The sequence below is a fragment of the Durotheca rogersii genome, assembly GCF_024521655.1.
Source record: "Durotheca rogersii strain YMJ 92031201 chromosome Unknown GGS23scaffold_2, whole genome shotgun sequence".
NCBI lineage: Eukaryota > Fungi > Ascomycota > Sordariomycetes > Xylariales > Xylariaceae > Durotheca > Durotheca rogersii.
This window is the reverse complement of record NW_026251233.1, coordinates 2,690,353-2,717,658: the sequence shown is the minus strand read 5'-3', so window position 1 is coordinate 2,717,658 and position 27,306 is coordinate 2,690,353. Positions and strand designations below refer to the sequence as shown.

The following is a 27,306-nucleotide window of genomic DNA, read 5'->3' as shown; positions in this document are numbered from 1 at the left end:
CAAAGGAAAGTTGCCCCAGAGACCCTCCGAACCAGGGAACCGGTTGACAGCTACCGAGGACTTGGACTTGGGTCCTGGAGGCGCCTGCTTGTGGCGTGTCACACGGCAGATATGCGAACAGAACGGTAGCTCTTTTTTTCCTTTACTTCTTTCGGTACGAACAGCCGGTCGGGCTCGCGAGAGAGAGGGAGAGGGAGAGAGCCTGTGTGTATTGTGTATATGTGCGCGGGTGTGTGTATAGATGTCGTCTGTGTATTGGTGAGGGACTGGGGAAAGCTCGTCCCACGGAATGGGGTTGCAAGAGACGCGCAGCTCCCAGCTGGAAGGCGAGCACTCTGGCCTACAGTGGTATGACCCAGCGCGTCGTGGGTCGAAGGGGTCTGGTACCTGACGACTTATCCAAGGCACGAGCGAACACGGTTCCGATAGCACGGCGAGGCTCGAAGGACGAGACGGTCTTGGGTGTGCGTTTCGTTACATGGCCGCTCTAGCTGGCCGGCTGGCTTGCTATGCGCTGCGCCCGGCCTCCTCCCCTGCAGGTCTGCCGTGGGTGATATAGCTGCGGCTATCCTTGCCTCAGCCGGATGTCTGCACCGCCGTATGCTGCAGTCCCTGTGCGTATATGTGCGTGCCTGTGTTGTGTCTTGCGCGGTGCCCCCGCCGATCTAACCTGCCGCCGGGGATGAGCAGGGCAGATCGGGGGTCGGACTGGAGTTATTACCAGGGCGAAATGAGGAAGGGGCCTTGTAGGACGGGATAGGAGGAGTTTCTCCTATACTCACACGGGACAAACATTTCGAGGTGAGAGCTGGAAAGGGACGCTCGGATGGCGAAGCTCTTAGAGATGCACCCACAAGGTGTTTCGTGGCTGTTTGGTCTATTCTGGCCGTAGAGACGACCTCTAAGTTCAGCATACTCTCTCCTCTACAGGGCTAGGGGAGGATGAGTTAACTCGAGGGCGAAGTGGCCATCTGGTGGCACCTACGAATCATCGCCAAACCAGATGAGACTAGCCTATCGGTTGTAGTAACCCGATCTCAGGATTTATTTCTTCTAGTGCTTCTGCCGCCGCATGTTTTAGGCAGGAACTCGCTTGCATGGAGTGGCACGGGGTTTGCAGAGCGAGAGCCTCCTTGTCGAACTATCAATCACCACGGCTTCCTCTCCCCTCCTTGTATTATCAGATTGAATGAATCGTCTCACGACTCGCGCTTTTTGGGTAGCAAGAATCTGTAATTTCGCCTAGGGTGTAGTATGATGGAAGTAGCCGTAGACAACAACGGTCTACATATAGATGTAGACTGATACTAGCCTGCCGACTCGGCCTGGCCGATCTGTGAACCCTCTGCCATCCAGGCGGATGATTTCCCAAGGCCGTGGTATCGCCTTGTTTCCCGTGGGACTGGTACTAGGCGGACCAAAGGAGAGCTTGACTGGCCACCTCTGGGCGTCGATGCAGCTGTGTGGTTGTTATAATAAGCGTCTGTCTCATGGCATTTCGACCCCCAGACCCAGGGAGCTGGGTGGTGTCTCGGTTCGGTAGGGTCTCATATTAGCCTCCAAGGGAAGTGTGTGTGTACCTGGGCGACACAGGAAGTTTCTAGCAGGAGCTGATACGACGCTTCAGGCGTAACAACCCCGAATCAAGTCAAGTTGACAACAGATGGCTATTGCTTGTCCTATATTAGAAGCTAGCTAACGATGAATTCGCAGGTTGGGCCTGAGAGTCATAGTCGCAACGGCGAATCTCATTTACAGGGCTAGGTACCATGGCGGTGACATAGTATAATACAGCAATAGCGATTTCATCCCAACTCTCACCGTGTACCTCTTGCTCCAAGCAACAAGTAGTAAGAATGACAATCAACACCCTAGTCTGACACGGGCCTGTAGGGGGTGGTATAGGGGCTATCAACGTCTTGAAAGGGGGGGAGGTTCAAGGCATCTCTAGTTGCCCTTGCTAAGCTATAAGAGTACTCCCTTTACTACCGCCTGCACGGCGCCGTCGTATTAGAGGGTATGAGAAGAGGTCACATCAGCAGGCCTGGAGTCGACGTAGTATACCTTGGTAAGGGCTGCTCTAGGCGCACTGACCCGAATTCGGCAGCGAAGGCTAATCGCGACTGCGTTGCCGGCGCGATCTGTCGTTCCCTAGGACTCGCCGAGGTCTTGCGCTCCCGGACGGCCGTGGAACGCCCGAGTCGGGTCTGGTTGGCCACCACCCATCGCCGTGGGCGTATCGTGGTCGCTGGTATCATCAGGTCTATAGTCGCTACGCTGCCTGCTTATTTACTGCTAGGTCGAGTCAGCAAAGGAAAGGATCAGTGTCTGTCAATTGTCTGAGGGCCTCCAGACCGGTGACGTGCTCGATAACCTCCATCGACCAGGCCCTTGGGGCCCCTCCGCCGTCCCCGGTCCCCAGGGCGCGGGCGGCGAGCCCGTTTGTCGAAGCCAGCCGACACGGAGCTGTCAATACTTACGATATGCCTCGTTATCTTTTCCCTTCTTCTTCTTCTTCTTCTTCTTCTTCTTTCTCGGATAAGGGCTTCGCGAATACCTCCCCCCGCGCGAGGAAGCATCCCGCAGGTGGCGTGACGCCGGAGCGTGCGCTGGCTGGTTGGGGAATCCGGCCGTCGCGAGACCACGCACCCCCCTTCCCCCCCTCCCCCTCTCCCCCCCTTCCAAGCCACCGACAGGCGCCCCCTTCGGACGCGGACCGTTGCAAAGAAAGCGGTGAAGGATGGCACTGTGTCGTCCGGGCTAGCAGAGCGAATAGATCTGCCCAGGACGCCACCGGGACCCTACTTGGCGGGCACCCAATCGCTGCCAGCCAGCCACCCCCCCGCACCAGATGATACCTGCTTGGCTAGATCGCACAGCAGCTTGACAAAACCGCTCTGCCTGCATCCTGAGGTTAGGCACGGCTGGACGGACGGACAGGGCCGTCGGCGGGCGGTCCAAGCCTAGCCGCGACCCATCGCCCTCGCCCTCGCGCTCCTTCTCGCGGCTTACGATGTCGAACGCAGGCACCTTGGGGCGGTCTGCTTTGGGGGGGCGAAGCTTCGCGGAGGCGCCGGACGGGACGGGGGGGGCAGATGTTTGCTAGGCGTCTCCGTTCGCTTTCCGCTGACGATTTGCGACTCCCTGGCACGGCTCCGCCGCATTCCCGCCTCCTGCAGAGGCGACTACGCGCATGGGGTGTGCGGCTGCCTGCTTGCGTGACGGCGGGCCAATGCTGCACGGCGCTCGTTTGGGAGCGCACAAGCGCACAGCGCACGGCGCGCCCGGGCACGGTGGTGGTGGCGACGGCATCGAGGTCGTCTGAATTGGGACATGCAAACTCGGCTCCGCAAAGGGTACCTACATGGCTATATATGCGTATACGTGCTACATATGTATACGCCTACATGTGTGTGAATGGTGATAGATCGGTCGGCCGTTTGTCTAGGATCGGTTCGAGTGCCGTACTGGCTGTCTTTCGGGCTGGCTACCTACGTAGAAGCACAGGGCATGCCTACGGATGGACGGCCTCTGGGATTCTCGAGGGACCCCTGCGACCCCAGAGCGACGCGACACGCACGGCGTAATTAGATGATGAGTTATACGATATGACGGCCGTCGTCCCCCGCGAGACGGCCCTAATCAGGGGTCTCTCTGCGGTCTCATGTGCGCGTGGATATGTGTACGGCGCACACGTACTCGAGCGTGTGAGCGTGCGAGTGCGAGTGTGTGGCATTACAGCATGAAGCTGGCGAAGCTGGATTGACGCGTTTCCGATGCCGTCGGGTGTTACCCCTGACAGGTAAATATAATCAACCGTATGTAGGCAATTTTCCACCCTGCATGCGAAGGGACGTCCTGTCCTTTTGGCAAGATATTATCTTCCCCGGGGGTGAACGCCATGGCGTATCTCAGCCCTCTCCCCTCGCTGATTTGCTTGCCGTCGCGAGTTGGCCATCATCATCCTAACCGACCCCAACACGAAGTGTCAGCTAGAAACTAGAAGAACCTCGATCCCCGTGTCACCGTCGTATCGGCTATTCCGTCCAGATGCTTGACGGCACCGGTGGCTTCTGTGTCACAGGTGCGGAGTCAGCCATCGCTGTCGACGGTTCAGTACGGAACACCGTAAAGGAGGGCACTTCCTAATTCGGGTATTAATAGTGTTAATTCTCCAATGATATTGACTCCTGGGAGCCAAGGATGGCCAGAGCCGACGTGTCTAAGTACAGCAGATTAGTGAGAAGTAAATGCGTGGCTCGGTAATACTGTAGACGGCCCTCCCAGCCAACGATCGTGAAAGACTGCCTATGATAGAGATACCGCCCAGCGCCCATTCCGCTTTTACGCATACAGAGCCGAATATGTTACATGCGTTTTATGTTCTCGCCGCCACTCGGGAAAAGGGGAAGGAAGAAAAGGGAGTTATGTCCTAGCTGCCGGATCCGGGCTTGGGGGGTTTCTGGCCGTAGACGCAGATAAGCGGCATGTACAGGAGCAGCGAGTTGTCTTCGTATCCTTTGCGCACCGAGACGAGGAACGTTTCCACCTGTTCCCTCGTCCAATGCAAGCCTCGAGTCATCGGCCCGAGCGCTATGGCCTGCACGCCGTTGAGCAGGATCATCTTCCAGTACAGCCCGACGCTCTTGAGCGTCTTGTTCCTCGGCCAGGTGCCGATGGGCATGTGGAACACGCGCTCCGTCACGTTTACGTATCCGCACTGTCGCATAGACCGCGCAATCCGGCCTTCGTGAGAGAATCTGAAGTTGACGCCAAGATTCTCCAGTCCCTCGTCCACGTATCGCCAGTATCGCGCGACAGGATGGTCTGCGGATAGGCTGCCGTTGGTGCTCAGAGGAAAGTGATCGATTTCCTGCAGCTCCATCCAGCCGCCCGGTTTTAGATGTCTGCAACGAGGCGTCGTTTAGTTCTCAACGCTTTTCTTCTTCCTTTACCCCATTCACTAGATGAACACTACTCGGAGAGAGTGGTTTTTTTTCTTCTTTGGGGGGGAGGGAAAAAAGGGCTTACTCGTATGACGTCCTTAAAAGCCCGCCCCAATCTTTAATGGCCATGACCGTGTGTCTAGTGTGTATGTAGTTGAAGTGGTTTAGGGGGTGAAGCCATGGGCTTTCCGCATCATCGACCATGAATCGGACGTTGGGTGGCACCCATTGCGGTTGGATAGGGCTCAGGTCGATACCGAGGACGTTGGCGCTAGGATAGGCATCACCCACTACGCATATAAATATTAACAAGTCAGGCCGTCACCGGGGGGGAGAACGAGCATTGGCGAGGGGAGCAGGAGAAGTGTCGTATCTTACTCTCGATCGCCCAGATCCCAGTGCCGGTTCCGATGTCGAGAATCTCGTTCGGGTGATTTCCGATAGGCGCAAAGTGCAGCCGTTGGCATAGCAGTTTGACGACGGCGTGTTTCATGTCCTCCCTCTCCTGCTCTATATCGTCGTTGGGAAAGTTATATCGGCCTTCCCTGAACTTGTGGTATCTTCGGCCATTTTCGAAGGAGAAATCCAAAATGCTCGACGACAGCGACGTGGACGCTGCTGTCGCCATATCAGACTCGTAACCGGCATCTGTGACCGATTCGCTATCTACCACGATCGACCTGGCCTCTGCTTGCTCAGTGGCCTCGGCGTCTTCACCGGGCTCTTGGGAGCCGAGCGCGCCTCCGTGCGCATACCCATGCGCGACAATGGCGTCTTCCTCCGTCATAGGAATAGTTGGTGGCGAGCGTATGGAGTAGACATCTGCGTTAGAGCTCCCATTCCCATAGCCATGTGCTGGAGACTTCCCGGCGTCGCAAGCTCCTGACGAGATCAATTGCAAACTCCAGTTGAATCTCACTGGAGGGCCATTAATCCTGGCGGGACCGCTGGTAGACGGGCGGGGTAGCCCAAAGGGGTGGTAGTCCTGAAGGAACGCGTTGTGGGCGCTGTTACCGTTGATGGTGATGTTCGTGGCGCTCGCGACGCTGTCGATTTGGAACTGCGGGAGAGCCGCTGGGAATCGCGAGGCTCCGCCCTCTTGAGGTTTAGCCGGCGAGAACGGGAGGGCCGAATAGTGCGATATGCTATGCGCTATGTTCGGAGAGCCGCGCGCGTAGACCTGGTGTTGCGACTTGGGAGAGACCAGGAGGATGGAGCCACTGTCGAAGTCCGCCATGGTCAGCGCGGAGATACTAGTGAAGGGTTAGATAGTGAATAAGGGCTTTGTCGTTATATGTTATGGGGGTCAGGTGATGAAAAATGGTCTAAGACATCGAAGCAGCCATGCGCAAGTGCATCTCATCGCCGAGCTGGTCTGTCGAGCCCAGCTCGACTGACCGCGTAGGATGATGATGGGGAACCCGCGTGGTTTTCGATTGAAATCGGCTGGGCCCCGTCCTGTCTACGCCACGGTCTTTGTCCCACGAGAAGAGTAACAAAGGGAAACATTTCGGGGGAGGGGATGTGGCTATCAACGCGGTCGGTAGCATCGAGTTCGGATGCCCGCATGGACTTCAGCGCTGGTGAGGAAGTCTTGATGACTGAAATGCCCGCGTAATGGGGGCTGCAACACCGATACACGGCAGCTTGCCTGTATGGCCGAATCTGCGGGTGTACACGCCCAATTTGCAATAAACAAAGAGATCCGGGCGATGAATGAATGCTGTCCGGGGACGGTATCCAACACTGCTCCTCCCTCCCTCCTTCTCTCTCTCTCTCTCTCTCTCTCTCTCTCTCTCTCTCTCTCTCTCTCTCTTGGCTGTTTGGTAATTTTTTGATGCGGATAGCCCCCTCGAGTAGACTGATCTCGCAAATAGGGGAGGGTGTGCGGTGTGTGAGAGTGAAAGAGTAAGTGAGGAACATACACAGGCGCTAAGACACACACACACACACACAGATGCTATACGGACCAGTAAAGAAAGTCAACCAACCTACCTACCTTGTTTTAGGCACATACCTACTTTGTATTTCTATAGCATCACCACACCACAGCACCCGAAGTTACTATGACGTTGCTTCGTGAGCAATCTTTGCTCTCCGCCATGAAGGTGTATCCCAACACACAATTATATGTACGTTGGGGCCTATGGATTCAGGACAGGAGCTTCGGAGAGACCAAGCTCGTCCGCCCCCCACCTCGCCCAAAAAGCTGACTATACCTATGTATACACGCGTATACACAGCATGAGCTACAGCTCCGCGGGGGATCCACGTAGGAGTCTTCTCAGGGGTCATGCCCAACGGTTCGAGGTGGGATTTAAACAAAGCGGGAGACAGTCATGCGGTAGGCACAAACACGGATAGAACTCCCTATTGCGCGGGCCGAGTCCCTACGGTGTTAGTACGCATTCGTCTCGATAAGGAGGCCGTTCGCGGGGGTATATGTACCGGGCTCCAGCGCATACTATACGGTGGAGGTAAGCTGTTGGTGACTACGCAGCGGAACTAGATAGGTGCCAGGCCCTGCTGCTTGTAGTTTGCTACGGGCTGCTCAACCCCATAGCGCTGCCGATGCAAGAGCCCGATGGCAAGCAAGGGGAGAGATACGACTTGAGAGTGAAAAGTTAGCAGAGGGCTTGGCCGGTGGGTTGCTACCGGGGCTCACTAATGGGGTGGGAGACCGCAGGCGTTTTCTCCGGTGCTCATCCTGTAACAACGCCCCCGAACACCCGTCGTTCTAAGCAGACCAGGCCCATTCTTTATTCTTCAGCAGATCGGCGTAGGTCGCCGAACCGAGTGGCCGCCCTATTATTAGCACCCTACGTAAGCCGCTTCAGCGGAGGTTGGGAGACGACGCTACATAGCGTCGGTACAGCCAGCAAAGAGCCGGCAGCGCCGAATCGGGTGAAGGGGCAAAGGCTGCGGGCCGGACATTCGCAAACGGCTCTTCCGTATGCGGAATGCATACAGTATGACAAGGGCAGCGTTGAGGTTACATAGCCTAGAACCCTTTACGGCCCTAAGGAGAGTAGATGGGGTGAAATAAGGCATTCTTGGCAAGGAGGTAGAAAGACCATCAGCCGAGGCACCTCTAGTAGAATACCTCACATCGCCCGACTTGCTGGGAGTTAGCAGGCGACTGAGTCTTGCGAGTAGGGGAAGCCCGTAATTTAGAAGCGGCAACTAAGGGCGGTTTGTTTGCGTCCGAATTCTCTCCCCCGAGGTGAGCGCCCAACAGGGACTGGAAGCTGGGTATGCCACAAACACGACCATCGTGACGGTACCCAATAAAGTCCACTCCATAGCCAGGCTATACGTGGATGTCCGACCTGCGTATGTAGGGTCTTGCTACTTTCTTCTCCTTTTCTTTCGGATATTTTCATACTTTGCGGGAAAAGATAAAATGGTTAGGAATGCGAGGTTGATTTTCCTCCTGGCTTTGGTGGTGCTGTCGAAGCTCAGGGGTATTAACGCGTCGTGCCTCTTTAGCCCGCGCGCGAGGAGATAAGTACAAAGGTACATAATTATTTATCAGATGAGAGACTTTATCGATAACATGTAAGCTTATCATCGGCGATCTGACTGGACGTTATCTGCCTATGGAGGTACCCAGGTAAGTACTTCCTATGACAGGCACCTACAGATATCCGCTTAAATAGGGCAGCGGCCTCGCCTCTACCTCACTATCTATGCTTTGCACACGAGCACCCAGACCCCGGCCGGGATCCCGCCAGCGAGCGAGTAGCCATGGCCGCGAGCCGGGCCTTCACGTACTGCGAGGGCTCCCCAGGCTGGGGCCCGGGCGTGTAGCGGACGCGGAGCTGTAGGAGCGCGCGGCGGCGCTGCTCGCGCGCGACCCCTACGTCTACCTACCACGCGGTCGCCAGCGTGACGCTGGCCGAGGTCCAGCATTTTGTCGCCCTCATCCGGCGGCGCGCACGCCCTAACCCCGTTCCCGCCGCCCCCCGCGCCCCGACGTCGACGCGTGCCCGTCGGTCTTCGACCCGTACACCTCGACCCCGGGCGGCCCTGCGCTCGCTCCGCGCCAACGCGCGCGAGGCCAGCCTCCGCGCCGCCGCCGCCGCCTACCTGCTCGCGAAGCACTACCTGCACCCGGCGCTCGCCGCGCAGCTCGCCGTCCCGAGGCAGAAGCACAGGGACAAGAAGAAGAAGAAAAAGAAGAAGACAGAGAGCGGCCAGGAGGACGAGACGAAGGCACCTGCTGCAGCGGGCCCCGCCGCCGCCGCGGCCAACGGTGGCGCCAGCGCCAAAAGCAAAAGCGCCCCGGCTAGACCCGCCGCCGTCCCGCCGAACCTGTACCTGGCCTTCCTGGCCTGGAGCGCGTGCGCTGGGTTTCCGACACCGTCGTCGCCGACGGCGCCGCCTTCCTGCGCGAGCGCGCTGCCCGCCGCCGCCGGCCTAGAGACGCTACCCGCGCCGGCGCACCAGCGGCAGCAGCAGAAGACCCCGCCGTCGACCCCGACGAGGCCCTCCTCCTCCTCATCCACCCTGTCGTCGACGACGACAACCCCGCTGGCGTCCGCGAGGGCGACTTCACGCGCGCCATGATGGACGCCTACGCCGACGACACGCTCGCCGTCGTCAGCCCGCAGAACTGCAACGGGTACACGGGGTTCCCCGGCGCGAGCACGGACGAGTACGTCGAGGCGCGCGAGCGCGAGCGCGAGAGCGGCGCCGACGCCTGGGCCCGCGTCGCCCAGATTGCGCTGCCCAGCTTCCCCGGCAGAGACGAGGCCCTGTTCGTCTTCCAGCGGGGGGCCCCGGCCCCCGGCCCCCGACGTCGGTGCCGCCGGCCCTGGTACGACTACGGGCGGGACGGTAGCAGGAGATGAGGAAACCGTAAGTGATTTCGGCAGCGAAAGAAATACCGGTAGTAATAGCAATGCGAAGGAAGGTACGTGAACGACCGCGGCCTTAGCCGACACACCACCCTGTAACAGCTCCGTGACTTGAGGAGGAGTGGACCGGCTCCACTGGACCTTACAATTGGACCATGTTGTGATGAGGAAGTATTAGGTATAGGACTAGACGGGTTCTCCTTGCGAAGTGCGGGGACGAACATCCAAGATTAGGGGAGAATTCGCCAGTCTGGATTTAGATAGGTAGATCACCACCTATCGATCTGTCTATCCCTATCTATGTCTCGCAGCCGGCAAGCAACAGTCATAACTCCTAACCACGCCCATCTAACCCAACACAAGGTATCACCGCCAGTCGGCTGATAAGCCTAGTATGTACATGTGCCCACGCGCGCGTGTGTGCACCGGTTCAATTACCAAACTAGTTATCGCCTCGTCATCCCGCAAACCCTCGGGCCGCGCTAGATAGAACATCAAATCGTCTTGTCCGTCTGTCCTAGCCTAGGGCCGAATCTCGATACATCGGGCTGTGTCATCGAAATGCCTCGAAAAAAAAAAAAGAAATCCTGTAGGCAAAAGGCGTGGCTCGTCGCCGTGAAATTAACCATCTTCACAACGACACTTTCCACATTTTCAAGATGAACCCTGTATGCCTGCTTAAAGGTAGGGCGGTTGCCTTAAGAGTTAGGACCGGCGGTGCGTTATCGTGTCGATTTCTACCATCCGCCGCCTAGCTCATCATTACCAGGCTGGCCCCTCGGGACAAAGGCCTTCTGTCCCGTAGGTTCTCGAGCCGATTGCCCCGACTGTGTGAGCTCCGTAGGTATCGCCGGCTGCTGGTCCGCACGCTCGCTAACGGCCTGGGATTGCTGGCCGATACAAGGTTCCGGTACGTTGGTTTGCTGTCCGGGTATTCCGACGCCATTCTGTGCATTTCCTTCCTCTTCGGTTTTCTTTTTGGCCACGCCCTCCATGAAGTCTAAGTATGCTAAGACTCCCTTCAACTTGTCCGCGATGTGGCTGTTCTGGCCAGGTGTCGAACGCAACAGAGCATTTACGAGTTCCTGCCTCTCCTGACGAGCTAGTTTGATCTCCTTATCGGGATCAAGCCGCAATGCGGCCTCCTGAATCAGCACTGAGACGGCATCTCCTCGTCGGTGAGTCGAAGCTGAGATCCCTACACCTGAGGTTGACGCTGTGGGTTCCATACCACGCCGGATGGGCAGGTCGGCCGTGGCTCGTACCGGAATTTCATCGAGGTCTACCGAGGCCGTTGCAGCGTCGAGACTTCGAATAGGCATGCCAATTAATTTAAGCCAGACTGCGCATGTCGCACAGACTCCGGGGTCTTCCACCAGCAGCTTTATCTGTTGGATCTTGATCTCCCTGAAAACTACCCGTGTGTTAGCGATGGCGAACAGCGATCAGCTATCGCCCGACTTACGATCAACGATATGCTTTTCCGCAGCCTCGAGACCTTCGGCATGAGTGAGGTAACGAAGACGTAGAGACACAGCTATGTAGGTTGCCGGAACCTCTAAGCGGCTCTGGATTTTGCTGAGCTGGTTTGGGTTTACATCCGGCGGCACGTTAATTAGGGGAATGTGCTTGCTGATTTCTGCGTACGGCCGGTTGATAGCTCGCTGGTTTTCGTCCGACGACTCATCCGTCCATCTCGATTCGTTCCAGTCCTTACATCGCTCGTTGTACGGCACTGGAAGAGCAAGATACTTCACCACCGTGTCCGCTAGAACAGCTGTGGAAGCGCGGTGCTCCATGATGTTGAAAATCTCACGACAGTCGCGATCATCGGGACGCTTATTCAGGAGGAATAGATCGAACACCTCCTTTGCCTTCCGGCCAAATGGCAAGGCCCAGTAGCGAGGCCAAGCCTGAAACGACTCCTGGACGAGATGTTTAATGTGATTAACTTGCGATTCCCGGTTTCCGCCAAAGGCATTCCCGAAGAGGCTGACCTTCTCGCTCGTCGTGGTCACAGGACTCATTCCGAGTTTCTCCCACTTGCGCTGGTAATGCTCGAGTGGTCGGTGGGCACGGGGGCCGATCAGCTTCGTCCAATCGTCTCTCTCGGAATCGAAATTGAAACCGTGGTCACCGTGTCCGAGGGATAATCGACCAGCCAGGGCGCTATGTAACTTAACCTTCAAGGCGTCGGCGGCCTGCTTCTGCTCCTCCGAGGGTTTGATTGGACCCAGAAACCGATCCTCTTTGACCTTCTCGTCAACCCGATCTTGATCCAAGAACGGGCAAGACCAACCGAGAAACCGTTCGACAATATCCTTTGCGAAAACACCACCGAATTGCTTTGCGAGAAATTCAGTGCGGCTTGCGCGTACGTTGTCGACTGGCGAACGGCAGAAAGCAGGGTTAACCTGCCAACCTTCTGAGAATTGGGAGGGTGTTATCATGATAACATCGACATCATTGCCAATAGTATGGCGGATCTGGGTACTGGTGAAGCGATACTTTGATTCGGTTTTGCCAAAGTAGACATCCTGTTCAACTGACGTGAGGCCACAGACAATGATGACCAGAGGGTGACCCTTCTCTCTGGCATGTTGAGCCTCTTTCAGAATAGTCGAGAAGAAATCAACCATTAGCTTCTCGGCAGACGGCTCGACCTTGATATGGTCAGCACGGGGCTGGAGTCTTCCTCGTTCATCGGCGTAAAAAACGGTCGTGGCGGCACCCTTGACCACGCGACCATCCTGTCCATGAACATATTTCTCGGGACTGGCCTTGACGACATTGCTAATGTCACACTGCGATAGCCAAGTCTGGGATTTTACCGAAGTCTCGGCGACGAGGAGAGTCTTGAAGGCCAAAAAGTCGGTGATGTGCCAGCCAAGATCAGCCATTCCAGCCCTCTCGTAAGGAACCGCGCAGAGACCGACAACGCTCGAATTGAAAGACATGTCGGGGAAGGTGCGGGTTACGAACGAAGCGTCAAGGACGTCGGTTTTCAATTCGGTACGGGCCGGAACGAACTCTTGGGCAGCCGGAGCTTGAGCTCCTGGCAACTCGCCCTGCGGGGATTCGGCCATCGTGCTGGATAAATCAGTACGGACAGACGTGTTTCCAGAAGCCCTGAATGATAGGACGAGAGAGTGAAGCTGTTTAATACACGTTAAGTGTGTAAGCAGAGTCCGCACGCTTAAACGTGTTCAGCTGGAGCGGGATGCAAGTTTGAAGTCACGAGAAGCTTGAGGAACGAAAAGCTAGCGTCCCGGAGGATGTGGTCTCAACTCATAAAAAGGGGAAAGATTTGTGAAATCACCGATATCTTTGCATCAGATAGAGCACTGTGGGAGATAGGATCGCCTTGCCTTGGGAGTGCTGTGAGATTGCGAAGTGTGCTCAAGAGAGTCGCCACGCCTTAATTAGGTTGGGAAGATGTTGATACCTCACATGACACCTCCGACGAGATCACCGATGAGAAATGAAGCCTGCGCAAGTTCTTCGCGTTCTTGTAGGGGATTGAAACAGACGATGACTCAGAATAAGGGCGAGGAGGGGATGGCAACAGAGGGCACATCAATCTAGATATTCATCGCGATGGTAATGAAAAGACCGCCCCCGCAGGGAGGTTAGGATGGCAGGACGAGAAAACACAGGAGTTTCGACTTACCAAGACTGATTGACGAAGAGGATGAAGATGGAGAGAGAGAGAGGGAGAGAGAAGGGGCCAGGGAGCCTAGATATAACTAGGGTAGATCGAGAGAGAGAGAGAGAGAGAGAGAGAGAGAGAGAGAGAGAGAGAGAGAGAGAGAGAGAGAGAGAGAGAGAGAGAGATGGGGATAAACAGAGAAACGAGGAGAAGACGCGAGCAGCTGCGAACATAAGAAGGGGTTGCTCTGGCGATGGAGGGAAGGTGCTCGAAGTTCATAGGAGGCTCGGTGGCACTTTCCCTTGAGGTTCTGATTATAGGAACCTCGACTGAGGTTGCCACGAGAAACCGAACCCCTATTCACGGGGGTACGTACCTCTTGCCAGTTCTCAGTACATAGGTACGTTAGGTGCCTTAGGTATAGGTACCTTAGGTGCCCGTCTTGAGGCACGTAATACCTAAGCACGCCTTTGAGGTACCTAAGCAGGTACCTCCTATCTAATCCGTAGGGAGAAACTGTCCCTGCCTGCTTGGAGATGTCTAAGGTAGGTGCTTGCTTGCGGCCTTCGTTCGGCTGCCTGGAGGCAGGTGGGGGTACCTGACCAAAGGCGATAAGCGAGGCCATGGGATCACTCTTAGGTACCTGTTAGGCACTCTCCTTAGTTGTCCTAGGTACTAACCCGCCTATAAGCCTCTGATAGGATGTGACTTAGCAGTATGTGTCTCACTGAAGAGGCCTACGGGCATAGGTATGGGGTGCCTGAGGTTCTTAGGTGTATAGATCAACTTCATGAGACAGATACTTGTGCTCGAAAGGCACGCCCACAGCAGCACTACACACGCGTTCCGAGACGCGTGCCTATTCGGCGTCTCTGTGGCAGGGAGGCGGCAATGAGGCCTTGCTTAGGTGCCAGGCATTTACCTTAGGTACCCAAGACACACCTCTGCAAAGAGGTATCAACTATACAAGATCTGCCTGCCGCCCCTGTTCTAGATTTAGAGGTCCGTAACACGTATTATTGAATCTGCCTTTGTGAGTTTATCTATAGAAATATACGGGCAGCTTCTCCGCTTGGGCTTCCAAACGGGAAGTAACTGTTCATATTTGAGGCGGTGTTACTCATGGTTGATGGGCGATGGAACACTCGGGCTCAAATAATCACCACCCTCACCGTCTCAGATCACACTCGGATCGACTTCACACACACACACGCACACACACATATATATATAAACACTTTAGTATATCCTTCTATCGGTCTTGACTGCCTGAATTCTCCAGGCCCCTCGCTAGCTGGGTTGCGGGGTCCTTCGTGGCGACGATGTGTGTGCATTGTCTGCCCTCCGACGAGATCGGGGTATCGAGGGCTGCTCTCGGGAACCCCGAGGGGTCTTGCTAGCGCGTGGCCTTATATCTCACATACTATCAACTCGCTCGGCCGGGGCGGGCCTAATGCGTGCTCGAGAGTCCTGGCGACGCATTGCCGCCTCACCATAGGCCAATCCAGCCGCCGTGCTGCCGGGTCGAAGCCGGTTTTCAAATAGGCGTCCCCATCGTAGATGGCCTGGTACGTGACGGTGACGAGTTCTCCCTCTCCGCAACCCTTACTGCGCGGGGGGGCCCGGCCGATAACCAGCGTCTCTTCCTTGGACACCGGTCGCAGGATGGCATAATAGTCGAGGACGCGTTCCAGGTCCGCGTGGCCGTCGTCGGCTATCGTTCGACCGATCGACCGGAAGCGGGCCTTGATTGCGTTTTGGACGCCTACGCACGAGGGGCAGTGCTCATTTAATGACACGATGTCATCGACGAACCGCGAGTTTGGGACAAGGGGGTCATGCTCTCTAGACGTGCCGTAGTGCTTGCAAGTGTAGAATGGCTCTAGACGTATTTCGCGAAGGGACGGGAACCACTCGCGCAGGAGTCTCCAGACGTATCTGAACTCGGAATAGTCCACCACGCTCTCGTCGTCGACTTCGGGCAGCGACACCTCCACCCCGGCGCCCCAGCCCTGAATGGTCTGAGGAAAGCCCGGGGCGGCAGGCACCAGCTCCGGAATGCACAGTCTCTGTAATCGACGTAGGTCGGGCACTGAGAATGCCGCCGAGAGCGGGCTGTGAAGGGAAAACTTGAGAACGTCTAGGCCGAAATTGAAGTACATGGACGAATCGTTGCCGGGCAGTGCAAAGGCAAACTCGAAGTACCTCAAAGTTTCGTCCCGAGATTCCCGGTTCACCCAGAGAGAGACCGGACTGGTCTTACAGCGCGTTAACGTGATCGGCTGGTAGGGCGACTGGCGTTCTGGCTGCTGATCCGGTTCTCTGACGCCCCACTCTCGCTGAACGACACGGGCATAGCTGGCGCGAAAATGAGAAGCACCACCATAAAGCGCGTCATGGAAAACGAAATCGGAATCGCTGGCGCGGACGCCAAGAGATGTCCGCGCGACTTCGGCGTTCCGGTGCCCCCAACTTTGGCGCCAGACGTTCCGGCGCAATTCTGGCGGAAGTCGGGAAAACTGCGGGAAAGAGGCCGGAGCGTCAACGCTTAGACTAGCCAGACCTCTACTGAGCGCTTTCATGGCCTGCTTCTCGCCCTCGTAAGAAGTAGGAGCCAGACCGTGCTTCGTGTTGAGCTGAGACTCTGTATCGGGCGACAGCGTTAGTTGTGACAGCGTCAGCCATGATGCTTCCATATCGAGCCTGTGTGCAGCTTCTCGGTGTTTGTTAGCCTCGGCGCCTAGTTCGAAGAGTTCAATGATGTCTCATCAACAAGAGATGCGCGAAAAGATCCTTGATCCTTGTGTGGGGAACGGCGCGAAGGTTAGGCTCCTACTTCGAGTATAGAGGTAGGAAGAAAGTCGGGTCAAATGTGCGCGCGCGCGCGCCATATTTTGATGCTCTCTGTTCCTGGGGATTTATACGCACATTCGGCGAAGGGAAATACGCCTCGGAGTTGGTCTCAACTAAGGCAGCAGCCTAGACTAGAGAATGGAGACCGTGCCTAGGACCGCGCCTAGACGCCAAGGGGTATTTACCTACCACGTGTCGATTATGTGGTTGAGCACGTCGTGAAACCAGCGGGCGGGTATGGGGACGCAATAGGCTAACTTGGTAGGTATCTCTTTATTAAGAGAGACAGACCGCGTATCACGTCGATGTAGGTCCCTACTCGTATGTTGGGGATGTGAGAGGATGAGGAGTTCCTGTCACAGGACGGAAATCAGTCGAACGCATCAACGAATAGTGATTCAGGGCGGTAACAGACCGGGGTATGACATCGACGCGGATAAGGTGGTTGTATGTCGCCAAGTCCGTGTAATGCACGCAATATCACATGACCCGTCTGCATAGAGCGACCGCCCTGGTTACTTAGGCTATTGCCTTAATCTCGTTATTCGGCGCCAACTCCGCTCCCAATTGAGAGAGTTGCCGAACTCGTCGAACTCGACCGCGACCTCGAGACGCGATCTATTATCACAACGTCATCATCGCTGTCGTCGTCATCGTCGTCGTCGTCTACCGCGACCACCAACCTTGGATCGTAGTCTAGCATGACCAAGTCACCGTCGGCGGCGGCGGGCCTCCTACCCAGCTGCTCTCTTTCGCTCCCAACCACCCCGTCAACTTCGCGTAGCCACTGGTGCAGGTGCCGATATAGAACCTCGACAGCGGTTGGCGGGAACGCGTTACCGATCTGTTTTCGAATCCCGGGCTCTGCGAACTGGTACCCGACTGGGAATCCCTGAATGCAAGCGTATTCTCGTAAGGTGAAGTCTCGTGTCCCGGTTGGATGGTAATTGCCGCCACCGTCCGTCGTCATTGTGCGCTGGAGCGGGCGGTCCGCGTCGTACGGCGGGCGCGGGAAGCGTGTCGGCACGCGGGCGGCGCGGTCCGACGCGGCTAGCACGTCGTGCAGTGTTATCTGCGCTCCCCGTCGCTCCCGGATTTCGAGCGGGCGCAACGCCTGCCGGATTGTGAGGAATCCGGGCAAGCCTCTTCCCCCTCGTCCGCGAGGGCCACCATCTCGCGCATGCGTCGGCTGGGGGAACGGGGGCAGGCGCTCACCGACCTCGGCAGCGATGACGATGAGGCGGCGACGGGGCTGGCAGACCCCCCATTCGGCGAGGTTAACCACGCGGTAAGCGACCGAATAGTCGAGAGCAGTGAAGGCGGCTATAAATGCGTGGAAATACGCCCGGAAGCGAGCGTGGTGGATGCCGAAGGTCTGCTCGGCTGTAGCGAAGCGCGGCCGCAACGCGCGCAGGATCTGCGCCGTCGCGAAGAGCGCGGCGAGGTTTGCGTCGTCGTCTCGTCCGACTCGCGTATGCGCCGGGCTCCACACTTGACACGGCGGCGACACGTGTAAGATGTCGATGGGCGGTAAGGACGCCGGGCCTCTATCGACGATAAAGTCAAATACCTCCATCTCTCGTACGTCTACATTGGCGAAATTTAGCCGGTAAGTGGCGCAGGCGCTCGCCCATAGATCGCAGGCAAGGACTGGCTGAAAACCGGCTGCCCGGGCCCCGACGGAAGCACCACCCGCGCCGCAGAACACTAAGGGGTAAGGTTAGCGGGTATCTCTACGGGGAGCGAGACGAATACGAATAGGAAAGGGAGCCGATCAGAGACGGCATAAAATCACTTACTATCGGCGAAGGAATACGTTAACCCCCCCCGGCCTTCCTCTTCTGTCTCTTCCAGCCGGTTTTCGTCATCTAATATGATCGCCGTTTGACGGAGCTGCCCCCCAATATACGAGCCGCCTCGTGCGCGGCCTCCGCGCCACCGATTTATAAGAGCCTCACTCGGTATGCGTAGGCTTTCCTGTGCTTCGTCCTCCCGGACACGGACGATCTGGCGGCTGCTTATCTTTCCGTGGCGCCTGTCTTCCTCGTTTTTATACGAGGTGATTATTTTCCATCGTTGGGTGAGGACGCCTCGGTTCTCGGCGTCCTGCTCCTCTCTGCAACGATGCTCGGGATACGTGGCGTTGGTTATCTGGAAGGCGCGGATCTTGATAATATCGTCGGCGGGCACTTTGATCGCGGCCTGTACCTCGATGGCTCTGTCGTCGTCCTCGGTGCTTTCTAGGATGGCATAAACTTCGTTTCTCTTGAACGGGAGAAGACCCTCGGTATGCCGGGTACGGGCAAAGGGGACTCCGCAAAGCATAATGCGGCCATCTTCATGACGATACACAAGGGCGACATGAAGGAAATCGGCGAAACCCAGGAACTGGCCGTTTCCCCGCGGCCTGCGGGCAATCTCAACGAGGGTGCCTTTTCTCACAACGCCTCCCTGACAGCGGTATTGTGCCAGACCCCTGACGTCGTCTTCATCAACGCGCGCCGGATAGGGCCGCCGGTCGCTACTATATAAGGGTGGAGGCATCGTTAGTAACGGGCTGATTCAGTATAACTGTCGTGCTAGACCCAAAATGTCACCGGGATGGATGTGTAGTAGTAGGCGCATGCGGGAGAGGAGAGGCGAGATAGGTGATGCTACTACTATTGTAATAATACTGACATTCTCCTGGAAGACCTTGAGGAAGAGAAAATTTTTCGCCTGATTATCTCGGGGGATCTCGACGCGTGCGCCTTCCTTCGGAATGCTCTAGATGATGGGAAGAGGGAGGGCCCAGCATGTTGAGGTCTATAGGAATTGTGCATGTAAGAAGGGCAGACGGTACCTACAACCTGAGCTACATTTGACTTATATGCGTTTCCTCAACTGGTAAATGTGACCTTGGAAAAACTCTACCTCTACAAAACCTCTCCAACTAGAATGGTTTCTATCCAGTAATGATTTCTACTCCGGCACAGTGCGAGTGAGTTATGAGCTCGGTTGTTTGTCTTGGTATGTTACATAGGTAGTATTGGGGTGGTAAACGATGTAATGGCGATGAATTATGCCTCGGAATTTTTAGTTGTACTTCTCTTCTGACTTCTGTTGCTATTGCTAACAACCCAACCAACAGGTAACAGATCACCGGTGCCCCGTTTCCTAAACAAGCTGGTTAACATCGGCACAATTTACCTAGTTGCATCTACGGTAGAGAGCACCTTGATCGAACCGGTGGCGTCCAGCCGAGACAAATCTACCAACCCAATACTCGCATCGTCGACAACTAAGAGCACTCGAGCGCCGGGGAGCATGGTGTTAGAGACAAGACAACCGAAATTACGGTCTGGCAGGGACGCATTTCTGGTCGCCAGCTGTCTTCTACCTTCTCACTGCAATATGCTTTTTGCGTTACTACGCATGTCTAAAACGGTAGCTGTGCCCGCGATGGCCGTGTCCACGTATAATAGGGGATAAGCCTACGCTGGGTTGGAACGATGGAAGACGGTTAGACTATTGGTCGCTCCTCGGCGTGGTAATGGGTGGAAGTCCATCACATTGGCCCGTGTCGCAGTTTATTTCCTGTTCTGTAAAGAGGTCGGGTACCCAATGGAATGTCTGTAGGTATCTTGGGTGCTTTGGGCATGTGTCTGCAGCGAAGGGTACTCTTGTCGCACCTACAGGTTACCGAAGGCAGGGAGGTACTTATGTCACGCTCGGTACGCATCTAGACGTTTGGTTGTCGATATTTTCTCAGTCTCAGGTTGGTTACTGTAAGTCGTCGAACGCGAAGGCGTGTCTTGTTCAAGGCAAGCCACTATGCAGGCTTACTTTGCGGGCTCATTGTGGTCCTGTCTCCGGTTAAACACTGAGGCAGGTACCTACCTATATACCCAGCAATTAAATCCATCCGGTACATCATCGACCGGGTATCCACAGATAACCAACCGTAGCTTAACCGATGTCTGTGTCTGGATATATTGGATTGTTGGAGGGCACGGCGATATGGCTCGAGGGAGGGAACGCAGGTAGGTAGGTAAGTTAAGTTAGTGGCGGTGGCCATTGCTGTCATGAGTTAGACCTACTATAGTATACCTTGTCCGGTATTTGGCCGATGGGTGGACTTCTCCACCTAGGTATATAAATTTGGATACACAGAAAATTGTCACAACACGTGTCAAAGACAGCATCAGTGGTTTAGTGGTAAAATCCATCGTTGCCATCGATGGGCCCCGCGTTCGATTCGCGGCTGATGCATTTTTTCCAATGCAATTCTTTTGGTACTAGACTTCTCTCAGCGAAGTCCCTGCTTAGAGATTCACTTTGTTGATTTTTGCTCCTGAGTTGGAGGATAAAATTGGTGAGGCGTTGCCGAAATGCAACCCGTACTTACTGTACCCATATGATATGATATATGTTCGGAAGAGAGGGGTTAGGCTCTGACCGCGTAGCTCCCTCGCACAAACCCATTTACGATCAACTCTGCTCGCCACCAGATAACAATTATTGATATCTAGGTTACAACCACGTAGGTATGAAAATTGGCTTCCCGGGCCATGATGGCGGGAGCCGCGTTTTGAAGCATATCAACTCCCTTCGTTCCTATATACCTACCTACGAACACATCGGAATCAGAGTCCCGGCTGTATAGGTATACAAGACATTCTCCATTAAACCCGTCAGCACGTTAACATAGCAGATACTAATCCCGTCCGTACACCCCTTCTCATCTATCCCTCTCTCGTCAAACCTACACGCCCTACTATAGCATGAAAGCCACAACGGCCAGCAGGCCGAGACTGAGGGAGGCGGCCCTCGCCGCGCCAGCGGTCACGATGGGCGCGGTGGGCACGACGGTGGTGCTGGTCGCCGACAGGGTCACGTGGGGGTATCCTGTGCCGGCGCCGTAGGGGGGCGTAGTCAGCGTCGTCTTGGCGGTGGTGCTGTTGGCGTAGCCGCCTTTGTGCGTCGGGTAGACGGAGACGGTGAGGGTGCTGGGGAGGTAGACGGGCGGGGTGGGGATGGCCGTGTCGTAGGGCTTGGGCGTCGTCGTCTTCGACTTGGCCGCCTCGAAGTCGTGGCCGCCGTGGTCGTTGCCGCTGTCGCCGACGGGATACTTGACGGGCGTGTGGGTGGGCTTGCCGGCGCCAGACGAGGATGAGACCGCGCTGACTTTGGTCACGTACTGCGTGCTCGTGACCGTCGAGGGCGCGCCCGTCGGCTCCGTTGCCGTCTCCGTCACCGGGCACACTGTCGTGTACAGCGGGATCGTCTCCGTCACGACGGTGCCCTTGCCCGGGCAGTCGGTCACGGTCGGCGCGCACGACGTCACCGTGTATGTCGTCGTGGTGTAGACGGTGCTCGCCGTGTACTTGACCGAGGTGCTGCTCGTGATGAAGCTCGGTAGAGTCGAGTTCGCGACGGGATACTTGATGACGCTGGCGCTGGAGGTGACGGTCGCGCTTGCGGAACCCGAACCGGTGCCCGAGAGCGTCGGGTGCGACGAGCCCGAGGTCGATGTGGCGGTGGAGGAGAAAGCACTCGATGAGCTGTCGGTGCTCGTCGAGCTGGAGGTTGTCGAGCCGGCAGTCTCTGAGCTACCAGCACTAGCAGAGTTGCTGGTAGTCGCGGAGCTGCTAGTAGCCGCAGAGGTGCTAGTAGCTACAGAGCTGCTAGTGATCGCGGAACTGCTAGTCGCGGAGCTGCTAGCGGTTTCGGAGCTGCTGATAATTTCAGAACTGCTAGTCGAGCTTGACGTCGTGGCGGTGCTCGATGCAGTAGGGTAATCGAAGCTCGAGGTACTGCTGGTGATTGTGCTGGAAGTGGAGCTGGACGTGGAGGTCGTAGAGGAGACGACGTAAGAAGCGGAGGAGCTGGTAGACGAGCTGGTGGAGGAGCTGGCGGTGGAGGAGCTGGTGGTGGATGAGCTAGTGGAGGAACTAGTGGACGTGGTGGAGCTGGTAGAGGAGCTGGTGGTAGACGAGGTGGAGCTAGTGGACGTAGTAGAAGAGCTAGTAGACGTAGTCGTCGTCGAAGATATCGTCGAGCTTGTTGTCGTCTCAGGGGGGCAGATATCACCAGAGCAGCCGCCGCATCGCAGGGCCGCAGCGACCGAGTCATAGTATGCATTTCCCGCCAGGTCTAGGTTCACAGACGCGTAGTACGCATCCCACAGCATAACACCTCCGAAGTGGCTCCTGGTCTTGTATTTGCAGACGATCTCCTGCGCGCGATTGGGGGTGATGTAGCCACTACCGAATGTGCTGGCGAGAACGCTGCCAGGAAGACCGATGAAGAGCTCGGCGCCGCTATTGACGCCGCCGGCAATAAAATTCTCCCAGTCATCGTAGTTGAAGGCGCTAGTAGTAGCGTCGCAAGCCGGGTTGTTGTAGAACTGGATCCAGATCTTGTCAAACTGCGCCTTCTGAAGAATGGTCTTCATCTGGAAGTACTCCTCGGATTGCGGGCACTGAGGAGCAGCAGTAAGGATGATGTTCTGCTTGTCATTGTGAATGAGCTCGCGAAGGCGGTTCACTACCGCGATATACGGCTGCTGATCGGCTATATGAACGAATTAGCCATGCGTAGAGAAGTGCAGAGGGAGTATCCAGCCGAACGCTGGTTATGCCGGACGAGTCGGCTAGAAATGAATAAGCCTTACCGAACTTATGCTCGATATCGAAATCGAAGCCATCGATGGTGGTGTGGTCCGTAGCACTCTTGTCGAAGGGTCGTGGTCCGTTGTAGCCCTTCTTGAAGGGACCGAAAGCCTTGTAGAGGAAGTCGGCAAACTCAAGGCCCTTCGTAATAGTCGAGACCGAGTAGTTGCTGGCAGCGGAGTACTCGCCTCCGATCGACAACAGAACCTTCTTGCCTAGATTCTGACACTTCTGAATGTCCTCCTTGATGAAGGAACATTCGCTCAGAAGCTTGGACTTCTGACCATCCTTCTCATACACCTCAGCCGCGCAGTGAGCAGCAAAGTTGGTACCGGGATAGCCAGTGTCGCCCCCATTTTCCGGTGAGTTGTTCACGAAGGCAACGGTGATGTAGTCGATGCTATCAGACTTGCAGACCTCCGAAAGATGATAGGTGCTGGGACCGGCTTGGCCCTATAAGAGTGAGCACGAGTGACTCCTTGGGGGAAGGGGGACACTTACCCAGTAGGCGTTTAGTTTGTAGTCTTTCGTATAAGTAGCGAGGGCCGACGTCGCCGAGAGGGCGGCAATAAAAGCCGAGTTCTTAGACAGCATTACGCAGGCTTAGTGAGAAACCGTAGGATATGAAAAGATCGTAACGTGGCCGAAACCGTAATGAATGTAACTGTCGCACAAGCTAAACGAAAGGACGCAAACGAATCGTCTGCTACGACTGGCTAATCGGTCGTATCTTGTCAGCTTGACAGTTAAAGAGGGGGGTAAAGGAGGAAAGGAAAGGAGGAGAGAAGGAGAGAGGAAGCGCCGGTAAGGCTTATAAGAAGACATATCGCACCCGATCACCCCTATTGCTAGTTCGAAGTCCCCCACAGTGGGAGTCAAGTCCTAGCCGGAACAAGGGGAACCGGTAAACCAGGCTGACAGAAGCCGATGGTGCTACGACACTACGTGTCGAGGCGTATCACTCTTCATCATACTCCCTTTCCTAATCTCCCAGACCCTCCATAGGAAGGCGCCGCGCCATCCTGAACGGGACCGTAGACCGAATCATATCCCCTGGAGACGATAAATCGATTAGTAGCCATGTTAGCCTAGGACTTTGCATGTATCGAGCACTCAGCTGATGTGCGAAGAAATACATTACAGCCAGCCCGTCGAGATCGCGAAGGTTGGCGGACATAGGAACAGGTATAGCGCGCAGTCTAGGATGAGCCCCAAGGCACTCCAACGCCACTCTGGAGAAATAATGATTGGCCGAAGATACACGACCTTCCCATAGAATCGACGATGTGGATAACCCATCATGCGACTCATAGGCCTTTCCGGGCCACGCTAGGCTAAGATGGAGAGTAGCCTAGGACAAGGGATCACCACATCTGCGGGATCTTTTGAGGCTCGTACAGAGCGAGTCTGTTCAATGGGGAATTTTTTGCGATGAGAAAACGATCATCGGTGTCCATTGACGACATCCGAAGCAAACCGGGGAAGCAGGAAGCTCTGACAGCCCGAGGCGGAGGTCTGGATCTTGTGGATCGTCGACGGCGCTGATGATGATGGTGGTAGGTGTTCACCCCAATTCTTTCCCAACTTAGCCGCCTCATTACCATCACTAGTCGCCTCCGCTCCCTCCATTTCTCCCTTCCTCCCTCCCTCCTTTTCTCTGACACATATTTTTTTCTCGCTCTACCACCCCCAAGCCAGCTCTTCTTTTGACCCCCAAACGCATGGCAGGGGTGTGCAAATAAGCTAGGCACCCGCCACGGAGTAGCATACGTCGCTTGTTACTACCCCTGTACGCCCCCCGGAGACTACGGGTACGAAAGAACGTTCTCACCATGTAATATTTCCCCTGGCGTCGGCCGCATGATCAGATTACTGCCTCCTAACCTAAGGTAGAGGTATGTGTATGCATATGGGTAATACATGCCTGCCTCCTATAGGTATGGATACGCATCCGCACATCACACAAGTAGGTCATTTTAAATAATTGACGCCTAACTTAGATGTGACTCTATGTCATTAGCATCACTCTATACCCTATAGGGCTGACAAGGATAACAAAGGGACCGCAATAATGCCTAGACCCCCCTGGTTAGTAGCGCCCGAAAACAGGCACATACCTATTTGGCTAATTGTTAGCCAAAATTTCTAGACATAGGTATTAGGAACAGCCTTAGGCATCAATGGCAGCAACGAGAACAGCGCGCTCAGATAACTACCTCGTATATCCTCGAAGACAGAGGATAGGAGGGGGCAAGGAAGAGGAGCAAGGGAGAAGGGGGGAGGAGGGAGGAGGAGAGGAAAGAGAGGGGGGGGAGGGTGAAGTGGAAGAAGAAGCAGACCGTCGCATGAACACAAATCCATTGATGGTGATTCCTAAGTCATCCTAACCAAACCGCCCCACAGACTATGTGTACCCGTATGCCCGTGCAAATGGCAGGAAGGATAAGAGCGCGTAAAAGTGCCAATTCCCTACAGTTACACACGACCTACCGTCAGCACCATAGCGCGCTACGAGGTATTATATATATGCCCTACCTACCCCCTACGGAAGGGGTTGGAGTTGGACGAGCCTGGAAGGGTGAGGAAAACGGCGCAGTATTATTAAACCCACTACCAACAAGGTATTCCTCGCTAGGTCAGCGTTCGTGTGGCATTGGGGTTGCATTGTACGAGATACACGCGCCAATCATATAGCGTCTCCGTACGACGCGCAGTGCGGATGCGGCAAAGCAGGATAGAGGCTGTGTGCCAGAGAGAGGAGAGAGTACTGATCATAGTTCTGTGCCTTATTGTATACGAGTGTGCCTGTGTGTTTACTTGCGATCAATATTAATGCTATCCTCACTCGTTTGACTTAATAATATTACAAAAAGAATTCTTACTGACACTTCTAACCACAAGGCGTTCAATATGGGGGTATCCGATCACTATCATATAATACTAGGTAGCAGATGTGCAAGTTCCTGTGTATACCTACTGTCCTAAAAGTAGCAAGTATTCTAGTAATGATCTATGTGCGGCGTGTCACTATTCCTATAATGCAACCTCTGATGTGACAGCGACAAATTGTGCAAAACCCCGTCAACCGCAGCCCCTATGCAAGGCACCGCGTGTAGGTAGGACAAGTCTGAGATGACTGCGTGTGGGCGTTTCCGCTCGTAGATACCTACCCCTCGTAGGACCGAGGGCGGATAACAATGTCAGTGTACGGCGTCTGCCCGCTCGAGAAAAGAAAAGGATATGGCCATCTGGCTTGACCTCAGGCCTCGGTGGGGAACCGCAAGGCAGACACCTCCGCATGCCATCCGATATGACTCATTTCGACCTGCCGTCGATAGTCGTCTCAGCACCCTTCTATTCCACATTCCCCTTGAAACTCAGTAGACTTTCTGAACGACCCCGGCTGAGAACGCTGGTAGTGGTAAGCGAGCGAGCCACCTCTGTAAGGACCTAGCGACGAGTATGGTGACAGCGGCACGAAGACTCGAATCTTTCGAGTAGGGTCGACTGAACCTCGCATAGTTTCCATCGTTTGGCTCTACCACCTGGGGAGGCGAATGACGTGTGGAATAATCTTTTTGCCTTATCAGGAACGCAGTAGCTTGTTCAAAAGGGGAGAATATGGTAACGAGATAGGTCATTCGACAAGAGGCTAGTGCCGCCGATTCTTCTTCCAGGCCTCACCGCTATATTCGCTGCCGCTGGGGCACCGGGATTGTAACGAGGCAGCAAGTACGGGTAATATGGAACTATTATGGTTCATCATGGGGCACATCGCCGCTAAAGTCCACCCTGTTCTTATCTCCGGCATGTACCATGCAGGGTGACATGGAACGACGAAAACTAGGAGAAAACGAGAGACTCAGAAAATATCTACAATAGAGCTACCACCATCGCTATAGACGTGGGCGAGGGAGAGGGACAGAGGAGAGAGATGGTCTTCTTCTCAAATAACTATCATCATTGACAATAAACGCCACGCTTCTCTCGGGGCTTTAACAAATCCTCATACATAAACGTTCTAGAGCTGTGGGCGTGCCTCCGTTACCCTCTCTGTTGTCTGAGCGGTGCCTGATACGCCCAAGCCCGCCCCCACAGCAACATGATCAAGAGAGGAAGCAGAATGCTTCCTGTACTTATCGCGGCATGTTCTATAACAAGAAATTCGCGAGGAAAAAAAGGAGCAAAAACCCCTAGCTCTAGGTAACATGCACATTGCAAAGAGACAGCGCAGGAGCCCGGGTGTACACTAAATCTATCGCGCTGTATCTTATCTCCTTTTTTTTCGTGTACCTACGGAGAGTTGCCTACTAACCGGTACAATGTATAGTCTCCAAGACGACGAA

The 27,306-nt window shown here is 55.3% G+C and overlaps 8 protein-coding genes and 1 non-coding gene across 9 annotated transcripts; 3 read left to right on the top strand and 6 right to left on the bottom strand.

Annotated features, from left to right (window-relative positions):
- Positions 1 to 3,001: 3,001 nt before the first annotated feature.
- Positions 3,002 to 4,094, top strand: GGS23DRAFT_197579 (uncharacterized protein). Its single transcript, XM_051511759.1, has 2 exons — positions 3,002 to 3,818; positions 3,987 to 4,094. Exon 1 carries the CDS (start codon positions 3,096 to 3,098, stop codon positions 3,585 to 3,587), a length of 492 nt encoding a protein of 163 aa, XP_051376523.1. The 5' UTR covers positions 3,002 to 3,095; the 3' UTR covers positions 3,588 to 3,818; positions 3,987 to 4,094.
- A 338-nt stretch (positions 4,095 to 4,432) lies between these two features.
- On the bottom strand, positions 4,433 to 5,733 carry GGS23DRAFT_602724 (S-adenosyl-L-methionine-dependent methyltransferase; the record flags this gene model as incomplete). Its single annotated transcript, XM_051519364.1, has 3 exons — positions 4,433 to 4,907; positions 5,032 to 5,236; positions 5,325 to 5,733. 3 exons carry the CDS (start codon positions 5,731 to 5,733, stop codon positions 4,433 to 4,435), a joined length of 1,089 nt encoding a protein of 362 aa, XP_051376522.1.
- Positions 5,734 to 9,107: 3,374 nt separating this feature from the next.
- Positions 9,108 to 10,386, top strand: GGS23DRAFT_550100 (uncharacterized protein). The gene has a single exon (XM_051515268.1). It carries the CDS (start codon positions 9,512 to 9,514, stop codon positions 9,797 to 9,799), a length of 288 nt encoding a protein of 95 aa, XP_051376521.1. The 5' UTR covers positions 9,108 to 9,511; the 3' UTR covers positions 9,800 to 10,386.
- Positions 10,387 to 13,540, bottom strand: GGS23DRAFT_550093 (uncharacterized protein). Its single transcript, XM_051515267.1, has 2 exons — positions 11,271 to 13,540; positions 10,387 to 11,219 (listed from the first exon to the last, which is right to left on the bottom strand). The coding sequence occupies exons 1-2, from the start codon at positions 12,889 to 12,891 to the stop codon at positions 10,543 to 10,545; spliced, it is 2,298 nt and encodes a 765-aa protein (XP_051376520.1). The 5' UTR covers positions 12,892 to 13,540; the 3' UTR covers positions 10,387 to 10,542.
- A 918-nt stretch (positions 13,541 to 14,458) lies between these two features.
- On the bottom strand, positions 14,459 to 16,707 carry GGS23DRAFT_550089 (uncharacterized protein). The gene is made up of 2 exons (XM_051515266.1): positions 16,497 to 16,707; positions 14,459 to 16,167 (listed from the first exon to the last, which is right to left on the bottom strand). Exon 2 carries the CDS (start codon positions 16,148 to 16,150, stop codon positions 14,864 to 14,866), a length of 1,287 nt encoding a protein of 428 aa, XP_051376519.1. The 5' UTR covers positions 16,151 to 16,167; positions 16,497 to 16,707; the 3' UTR covers positions 14,459 to 14,863.
- On the bottom strand, positions 16,575 to 17,990 carry GGS23DRAFT_197399 (S-adenosyl-L-methionine-dependent methyltransferase). The gene is made up of 2 exons (XM_051511758.1): positions 16,723 to 17,990; positions 16,575 to 16,660 (listed from the first exon to the last, which is right to left on the bottom strand). The coding sequence occupies exon 1, from the start codon at positions 17,881 to 17,883 to the stop codon at positions 16,849 to 16,851; it is 1,035 nt and encodes a 344-aa protein (XP_051376518.1). The 5' UTR covers positions 17,884 to 17,990; the 3' UTR covers positions 16,575 to 16,660; positions 16,723 to 16,848.
- On the bottom strand, positions 17,608 to 19,166 carry GGS23DRAFT_550085 (uncharacterized protein). Its single transcript, XM_051515265.1, has one exon. It carries the CDS (start codon positions 18,849 to 18,851, stop codon positions 18,099 to 18,101), a length of 753 nt encoding a protein of 250 aa, XP_051376517.1. The 5' UTR covers positions 18,852 to 19,166; the 3' UTR covers positions 17,608 to 18,098.
- Positions 19,167 to 20,487: 1,321 nt separating this feature from the next.
- Positions 20,488 to 20,558, top strand: GGS23DRAFT_t11. Its single transcript has one exon. It is a non-coding gene; the product is annotated as a tRNA-Gly (tRNA).
- A 69-nt stretch (positions 20,559 to 20,627) lies between these two features.
- GGS23DRAFT_197288 (glycoside hydrolase superfamily) lies at positions 20,628 to 23,806 on the bottom strand. The gene is made up of 4 exons (XM_051511756.1): positions 23,793 to 23,806; positions 23,462 to 23,676; positions 22,963 to 23,413; positions 20,628 to 22,862 (listed from the first exon to the last, which is right to left on the bottom strand). The coding sequence occupies exons 2-4, from the start codon at positions 23,552 to 23,554 to the stop codon at positions 21,064 to 21,066; spliced, it is 2,343 nt and encodes a 780-aa protein (XP_051376516.1). The 5' UTR covers positions 23,555 to 23,676; positions 23,793 to 23,806; the 3' UTR covers positions 20,628 to 21,063.
- Positions 23,807 to 27,306: the final 3,500 nt, after the last annotated feature.

Coding starts and splice junctions, on each gene's coding strand:
- GGS23DRAFT_197579 (XM_051511759.1), top strand. CDS start 3,096: ATGTTTGCTAGGCGTCTCCGTTCGCTTTCCGCTGACGATTTGCGACTC.
- GGS23DRAFT_550100 (XM_051515268.1), top strand. CDS start 9,512: ATGATGGACGCCTACGCCGACGACACGCTCGCCGTCGTCAGCCCGCAG.
- GGS23DRAFT_550093 (XM_051515267.1), bottom strand. CDS start 12,891: ATGGCCGAATCCCCGCAGGGCGAGTTGCCAGGAGCTCAAGCTCCGGCT. Junction 11,220..11,270: donor GGAAAAGCATATCGTTGATC/GTAAGTCGGGCG, acceptor ACACACGGGTAG/TTTTCAGGGAGATCAAGATC.
- GGS23DRAFT_550089 (XM_051515266.1), bottom strand. CDS start 16,150: ATGGAAGCATCATGGCTGACGCTGTCACAACTAACGCTGTCGCCCGAT.
- GGS23DRAFT_197399 (XM_051511758.1), bottom strand. CDS start 17,883: ATGGAGGTATTTGACTTTATCGTCGATAGAGGCCCGGCGTCCTTACCG.
- GGS23DRAFT_550085 (XM_051515265.1), bottom strand. CDS start 18,851: ATGCCTCCACCCTTATATAGTAGCGACCGGCGGCCCTATCCGGCGCGC.
- GGS23DRAFT_197288 (XM_051511756.1), bottom strand. CDS start 23,554: ATGCTGTCTAAGAACTCGGCTTTTATTGCCGCCCTCTCGGCGACGTCG. Junction 23,414..23,461: donor ACAAACTAAACGCCTACTGG/GTAAGTGTCCCC, acceptor TCACTCTTATAG/GGCCAAGCCGGTCCCAGCAC. Junction 22,863..22,962: donor CGATATCGAGCATAAGTTCG/GTAAGGCTTATT, acceptor TCGTTCATATAG/CCGATCAGCAGCCGTATATC.